This window comes from Lethenteron reissneri, chromosome 67 (genome assembly GCF_015708825.2).
Source record: "Lethenteron reissneri isolate LAM-NWPU_2019-01 chromosome 67, ASM1570882v1, whole genome shotgun sequence".
NCBI lineage: Eukaryota > Metazoa > Chordata > Hyperoartia > Petromyzontiformes > Petromyzontidae > Lethenteron > Lethenteron reissneri.
The window spans coordinates 7,923,922-7,931,892 of NC_083845.1; the positions used below are offsets into that span (position 1 = coordinate 7,923,922).

Consider the following 7,971-nt stretch of genomic DNA (forward strand, 5'->3'; position numbering starts at 1 on the left):
TCAGAGAGATAGAGAGAGTGGACGACTCAGAGAGAAGGGGACGACTCAGAGAGAGAGACAGAGGACGACTCAGAGAGAGGGGACGACTCAGCGAGAGACAGAGGACGACTCAGAGAAAGAGAAGGGGACGACTCAGAGAGAGAGTGGACGACTCAGAGAGAGAGACAGAGGACGACTCAGAGAGAGAGAGTGGACGACTCAGAGAGAGAGACAGAGGACGACTCAGAGAGAGAGAAGTGGACGACTCAGAGAGAGAGAGTGGACGACTCAGAGAGAGAGACAGAGGACGACTCAGAGAGAGAGGACGACTCAGAGAAAGAGAAGACAGAGAGAGAGGACGACTCAGAGAGAGAGATGACTCAGAGAGAGATGGGACGACTCAGAGAGAGAGGGGACGACTCAGAGAGAGACGAGTCAGAGAGAGAGAAGGGGATTGACTCAGAAAGAGAGAGAGAGAGGACGACTCAGAGAGGGGACGACTCAGAGAGAGAGACGAGTCAGAGAGAGAGAGAGGACGACTCAGAGAGAGACAGAGGACGACTCAGAGAGAGAGAGTGGACGACTCAGAGAGAGACAGAGGACGACTCAGAGAAAGAGAGAGAGGACGACTCAGAGAGAGATGACTCAAAGAAAGAGAGAAGACGACTCAGAGAGAGACAGAGGACGACTCAGAGAGACAGAGTGGACGACTCAGAGAGATCGAGAGAGTGGACGACTCAGAGAGAAGGGGACGACTCAGAGAGAGAGAGAGACAGAGGACGACTCAGAGAGAGGGGACGACTCAGCGAGAGACAGAGGACGACTCAGAGAAAGAGAAGGGGACGACTCAGAGAGAGAGTGGACGACTCAGAGAGAGAGACAGAGGACGACTCAGAGAGAGAGAGTGGACGACTCAGAGAGAGAGACAGAGGACGACTCAGAGAGAGAGAAGTGGACGACTCAGAGAGAGAGAGTGGACGACTCAGAGAGAGAGACAGAGGACGACTCAGAGAGAGAGGACGACTCAGAGAAAGAGAAGACAGAGAGAGAGGACGACTCAGAGAGAGAGGATGACTCGGAGAGAGATGGGACGACTCAGAGAGAGAGGGGACGACTCAGAGAGAGACGAGTCAGAGAGAGAGAAGGGGATGACTCAGAAAGAGAGAGAGAGAGGACGACTCAGAGAGGGGACGACTCAGAGAGAGAGACGAGTCAGAGAGAGAGAGAGGACGACTCAGAGAGAGACAGAGGACGACTCAGAGAGAGAGAGTGGACGACTCAGAGAGAGAGAGACAGAGGACGACTCAGAGAAAGAGAGAGAGGACGACTCAGAGAGAGATGACTCAAAGAAAGAGAGAGGACGACTCAGAGAGAGACAGAGGACGACTCAGAGAGACAGAGTGGACGACTCAGAGAGATAAAGAGAGTGGACGACTCAGAGAGAAGGGGACGACTCAGAGAGAGAGAGAGACAGAGGACGACTCAGAGAGAGGGGACGACTCAGCGAGAGACAGAGGACGACTCAGAGAAAGAGAAGGGGACGACTCAGAGAGAGAGTGGACGACTCAGAGAGAGAGACAGAGGACGACTCAGAGAGAGAGAGTGGACGACTCAGAGAGAGAGACAGAGGACGACTCAGAGAGAGAGAAGTGGACGACTCAGAGAGAGAGAGTGGACGACTCAGAGAGAGAGACAGAGGACGACTCAGAGAGAGAGGACGACTCAGAGAAAGAGAAGACAGAGAGAGAGAGGACGACTCAGAGAGAGAGGATGACTCAGAGAGAGATGGGACGACTCAGAGAGAGAGGGGACGACTCAGAGAGAGACGAGTCAGAGAGAGAGAAGGGGATGACTCAGAAAGAGAGAGAGAGAGGACGACTCAGAGAGGGGACGACTCAGAGAGAGAGACGAGTCAGAGAGAGAGAGAGGACGACTCAGAGAGAGACAGAGGACGACTCAGAGAGAGAGAGTGGACGACTCAGAGAGAGACAGAGGACGACTCAGAGAAAGAGAGAGAGGACGACTCAGAGAGAGATGACTCAAAGAAAGAGAGAAGACGACTCAGAGAGAGACAGAGGACGACTCAGAGAGACAGAGTGGACGACTCAGAGAGATAGAGAGAGTGGACGACTCAGAGAGAAGGGGACGACTCAGAGAGAGAGAGAGACAGAGGACGACTCAGAGAGAGGGGACGACTCAGCGAGAGACAGAGGACGACTCAGAGAAAGAGAAGGGGACGACTCAGAGAGAGAGTGGACGACTCAGAGAGAGAGACAGAGGACGACTCAGAGAGAGAGAGTGGACGACTCAGAGAGAGAGACAGAGGACGACTCAGAGAGAGAGAAGTGGACGACTCAGAGAGAGAGAGTGGACGACTCAGAGAGAGAGACAGAGGACGACTCAGAGAGAGAGGACGACTCAGAGAAAGAGAAGACAGAGAGAGAGGACGACTCAGAGAGAGAGGATGACTCAGAGAGAGATGGGACGACTCAGAGAGAGAGGGGACGACTCAGAGAGAGACGAGTCAGAGAGAGAGAAGGGGATGACTCAGAAAAAGAGAGAGAGAGGACGACTCAGAGAGGGGACGACTCAGAGAGAGAGACGAGTCAGAGAGAGAGAGAGGACGACTCAGAGAGAGACAGAGGACGACTCAGAGAGAGAGAGTGGACGACTCAGAGAGAGACAGAGGACGACTCAGAGAAAGAGAGAGAGGACGACTCAGAGAGAGATGACTCAAAGAAAGAGAGAGGACGACTCAGAGAGAGACAGAGGACGACTCAGAGAGACAGAGGGGACGACTCAGAGAGAGAGAGAGGACAACTAACAGAGAGAGAGGACAACTCAGAGGCACCAGGAAGAGGAACCACACAGACGAGGGAGTGGGGAGGCAGCAGCAGCAGCCACTTGGTGTTTAGGAGCCGGCGCCACCAACAAATGCCCCAAGCTCTGCGGCCCTCTACGTATTAAGATGTTAGAGGAAACCAGAGCTCCCGGAGAAAACCCACACGTGCGAGGGGGAAACACGCTATCCCCGTGCAGACGGAGCAATGTGGGAAGGCCGCGTTTTTGCTCACCCACGGGAAGGAAGGGAGGGGAGTTTGGCAGCCACCTGTAGGATATGCACGGATGTGGGTTGGACTTCTTTCGCACCGTACGTAGCCAGCCGTGCTGATCAGAGGTGCGGGGGAAGGACAACCAACTAAACACAAACATGAGTTCTAAAGAAATGAGTTTGTCAATCTGGACGATGATGATGATTTAAAGGTGCATCTTAGCTCACGGTGGCTTCCCAATATCGGAAGGAAGAAGCGTTCCAGACGGCCACAGAACGCATCTGAAAGTGCGCGATGCGGTGTGTTAGTTCATGGGTCTCTATGTGATGAGTCAATGTGCAGTGTTGAGTCAATGGGTAGTGTTGAGTCTATGGGTAGTGTTGAGTTTGGACAGGGTTGAGTCTGGGCAGTGTTGAGTCTATGGGCAGTGTTGAGTCTATGGGCAGTGTTGAGTCTACGGGTAGTGTTGAGTCTATGGGTAGTGTTGAGTCTATGGGCAGTGTTGAGTCTATGGGCAGTGTTGAGTCTATGGGCAGTGTTGAGTCTATGGGTAGTGTTGAGTCTATGGGCAGTGTTGAGTCTATGGGCAGTGTTGAGTCTATGGGTAGTGTTGAGTCTATGGGTAGTGTTGAGTCTATGGGTAGTGTTGAGTCTATGGGCAGTGTTGAGTTTGGACAGGGTTGAGTCTGGGCAGTGTTGAGTCTATGGGCAGTGTTGAGTCTATGGGCAGTGTTGAGTCTATGGGCAGTGTTGAGTCTGGGCAATGTTGAGTCTATGGGCAGTGTTGAGTCTATGGGTAGTGTTGAGTCTATGGGCAGTGTTGAGTCTGGGCAATGTTGAGTCTATGGGCAGTGTTGAGTCTATGGGCAGTGTTGAGTCTGGGCAATGTTGAGTCTATGGGCAGTGTTGAGTCTATGGCAGTGTTGAGTCTGGGCAATGTGAGTCTATGGGCAAGTGTTGAGTCTATGGGTAGTGTTGAGTCTATGGGCAGTGTTGAGTCTGGCAATGTTGAGTCTATGGGCAGTGTTGAGTCTATGGCAAGTGTTGAGTCTATGGGAAGTGTTGCAGTCTATGGGCAAGGTTGAGTCTATGGGCAGTGTTGAGGTCTATGGGCAGTGTGAGTCTGGGCAATGTTGAGTCTATGGGCATGTTAGTTTGAGTGTGATGGTCTATGGGCAGTGTTGAGTCTGGGCATGTTGAGTCATGGGCATGTTGAGGTCTATGGGCAGTGTTGAGTCTATGGCAGTGTTGAGTCTGGGCAATGTTGAGTCTAGGGCAGTGTTGAGTCATGGGCATGGTTGAGTCTGGGCAATGTTTGAGCTCTATGGGCAGTGTTGAGTCTATGGGCAGTGTTGAGTCTGGGCAATGTTGAGTCTATGGGCAGTGTTGAGTCTATGGGCATGTTGAGTCTGGCAATGTTGAGTCTATGGGCAGTGTTGAGTCTATGGCAGTGTTGAGTCTGGGCAATGTTGAGTCTATGGGCAGTGTTGAGTCTATGGGCAAGTGTTGAGTCTGGGCAATGTTGAGTCTATGGGCAGTGTTGAGTCTATGGCAGTGTTGAGTCTGGGCAATGTTGAGTCTATGGGCCGTGGTTGAGTCTATGGCAGGTTGAGTCTGGGCAATGTTGAGTCTATGGGCAGTGTTGAGTCTATGGGCAGTGTTGAGTCTGGGCAATGTTGAGTCTATGGGCAGTGTTGAGTCTATGGGCAGTGTTGAGTCTGGGCAATGTTGAGTCTATGGGCAGTGTTGAGTCTATGGGCAGTGTTGAGTCTGGGCAATGTTGAGTCTATGGGCAGTGTTGAGTCTATGGGCAGTGTTGAGTCTGGGCAATGTTGAGTCTATGGGCAGTGTTGAGTCTATGGGCAGTGTTGAGTCTGGGCAATGTTGAGTCTATGGGCAGTGTTGAGTCTATGGGCAGTGTGAGTCTGGGCAATGTGAGTCTATGGGCAGTGTTGAGTCTGGGCAATGTTGAGTCTATGGGCAGTGTTGAGTCTATGGGCAGTGTTGAGTCTGGGCAATGTGAGTCTATGGTCAGTGTTGAGTTTATGGGCAGTGTGAGTCTATGGGCAGTGTTGAGTCTATGGGCAATGTTGAGTCTATGGGCAGTGTTGAGTCTGGGCAATGTTGAGTCTATGGGCAGTGTTGAGTCTATGGGCAGTGTTGAGTCTGGGCAGTGTTGAGTCTATGGGCAGTGTTGAGTCTGGGCAATGTTGAGTCTATGGGCAGTGTTGAGTCTATGGGCAGTGTTGAGTCTGGGCAATGTTGAGTCTATGGGCAGTGTTGAGTCTGGGCAGTGTTGAGTCTATGGGCAGTGTTGAGTCTGGGCAATGTTGAGTCTATGGGCAGTGTTGAGTCTATGGGCAGTGTTGAGTCTGGGCAATGTTGAGTCTATGGGCAGTGTTGAGTCTATGGGCAGTGTTGAGTCTGGGCAGTGTTGAGTCTATGGGCAGTGTTGAGTCTATGGGCAGTGTTGAGTCTATGGGCAGTGTTGAGTCTATGGGCAGTGTTGAGTCTATGGGCAGTGTTGAGTCTGGGCAGTGTTGAGTCTGGGCAGTGTTGAGTCTCTGGGCAGTGTTGAGTCTATGGACAGTGTTGAGTCTGGGCAATGTTGAGTCTATGGGCAGTGTTGAGTCTATGGGCAGTGTTGAGTCTGGGCAATGTTGAGTCTATGGGCAGTGTTGAGTCTATGGACAGTGTTGAGTCTGGGCAATGTTGAGTCTATGGGCAGTGTTGAGTCTATGGGCAGTGTTGAGTCTGGGCAATGTTGATGGGTATATGGGCAGTGTTGAGTCTATGGGCAGTGTTGTGAGTATGGGCAATGTTGAGTCTATGGGCAGGTGTTGAGTCTATGGGCAGTGTTGAGTCTGGGCAATGTTGAGTCTATGGGCAGTGTTGAGTCTATGGGCAGTGTTGAGTCTGGGCAATGTTGAGTCTATGGGCAGTGTTGAGTCTATGGGCAGTGTTGAGTCTATGGGCAGTGTTGAGTCTGGGCAATGTTGAGTCTATGGGCAGTGTTGAGTCTATGGGCAGTGTTGAGTCTGGGCAATGTTGAGTCTATGGGCAGTGTTGAGTCTATGGGCAGTGTTGAGTCTGGGCAATGTTGAGTCTATGGGCAGTGTTGAGTCTATGGGCAGTGTTGAGTCTATGGGCAGTGTTGAGTCTGGGCAATGTTGAGTCTATGGGCAGTGTTGAGTCTGGGCAATGTTGAGTCTATGGGCAGTGTTGAGTCTATGGGCAGTGTTGAGTCTGGGCAGTGTTGAGTCTATGGGCAGTGTTGAGTCTGGGCAATGTTGAGTCTATGGGCAGTGTTGAGTCTATGGGCAGTGTTGAGTCTATGGGCAGTGTTGAGTCAATGGGTAGTGTTGAGTCTGGGCGATGTTGAGTCTATGGGCATCAGATGTGAATTTTGAACTTTTTTCCCACCGTACTATCCAACTGCTCTAAATCTGTGCAGGGGACGGACACCAAACTGCGGCGCTGTAGACGCCACTGAACATCGCTGCACGCGGCTTCATCTTAGACGCCGTGGGGGGGGGGGGCGGCTTTCATCCAGCAGTGGAGAGGTCAAACACCAAAGGGGGCGGACGGATCTCTCACTCCGCGGAGGGGGAGGCTCCGTCTCCCCACACGCGCGATCTCTGTCCACGTTTTTAAAATTCACCGCACATTCGGCTCCGTATTCAATTGCGAGCTAAAAAGCAAAGAGAAAATAATTGGATGTTTTTTTTGTTCATTCCCTGTGCTCCTGCGTATCCGAGCCAGGTGAGATCTCTGATAGAGGAATAAAGGAAGATACGAAAGACTCCTATCACATCACACGCAAACAAGAGGGAGAGAGATCGAGAGGACGGGCTCAGATTAAAATGCGCCGCCGAGTAAAGAATGGTCACTTTGAAATCATGGGCAAGTAACATCGCAACGTCACGGAATCAAAACGTATTTGTCAATCGTATCGGCAATATGATGTCTTCTTTAAAATCGACTTTGCAGTAGGTGTCACCATGTGCTTATACACTCGTGTGTGTACGTGTGTGTGTGCGTGTACGTGTGTGTGTGTACGTGTGCGTGTGTGTGCGTGTGTGTGCGTGTGTGTGCATGTACACGTGTGTGTACGTGTGTGTGTGTACACGTGTGTGTACGTGTGTGTGTACAGGGGAGCGGTGGTGTAGCGGTTAGCGCTCTGCGCTCTGCGCTGCGAACCCAGTGAGCCGAGTTTGATTCCCGCTCACGGCCAACACCGGTGACGATTATCTGAACCAGTCCCGGGCCTCCCTTAGGCCGACTCAGCCTCAAATGAGTACCTGGTGCGGTGTGTAAACATCGTCACTAGGGAGACAAAGGCGGTCGGGCGTGGTGTTGGCCACCCACCCCCTCGTGTGCCATTCTGGCCTTCATAGATGCTCGCTAACAGCACTTGCCCCTCCAGTCTGTTAAGGCTATATGGGGGATCTTTGTCTTTGACAGAGAGGACCAAAAGTCGGTACACATCGAGTTTACACTACCATTAAAATAATTTAATCCAAATAATAAATATTGCTATAAAATAGATTCCTGTTTACATGATTGTGGTTATGGTTGTACTTTATTCATGCCTAATCTCTGCCATTACATACAATGAAACAAGAAAAGGTAAATAAGAATGAGACACCATTAAAACCTCATTTGCCAGTAAAAATATGATAATTGTTTTTTTTTACCCTTCTATCTGGCAACAAAACTGACACCTTTTTGGCGTCATCTGGTCCAACCCATGTGAGACTAGGCTGTAAGGAAAGCTGTCTCGGGTGTGGACCAGTCAACTTCAAGGACAGTGCATACATTATCAGAGTTGTGTTTTTTGTTTGCATTATGACTGCAGGTATTGTGGTCTATGTAAACATGACTCCTTGTAAAAAAGGTGTCAGTTTTGTTGCCAGATAGAAGGGTAAAAACAAAAACA

At 50.9% G+C, this 7,971-nt stretch overlaps 1 protein-coding gene across 1 annotated transcript in view; it reads right to left on the reverse strand.

Moving 5' to 3' along the window:
- Positions 1–6,529, reverse strand: part of LOC133360133 (contactin-4-like) — a 55,355-nt gene extending 48,826 nt beyond the window's left edge. Inside the window, 1 exon segment of the mRNA XM_061578719.1 lies at positions 6,498–6,529. Coding sequence (XP_061434703.1) covers positions 6,498–6,529 — 32 coding nt within the window.
- Between the last annotated feature and the right edge of the window lie 1,442 nt (positions 6,530–7,971).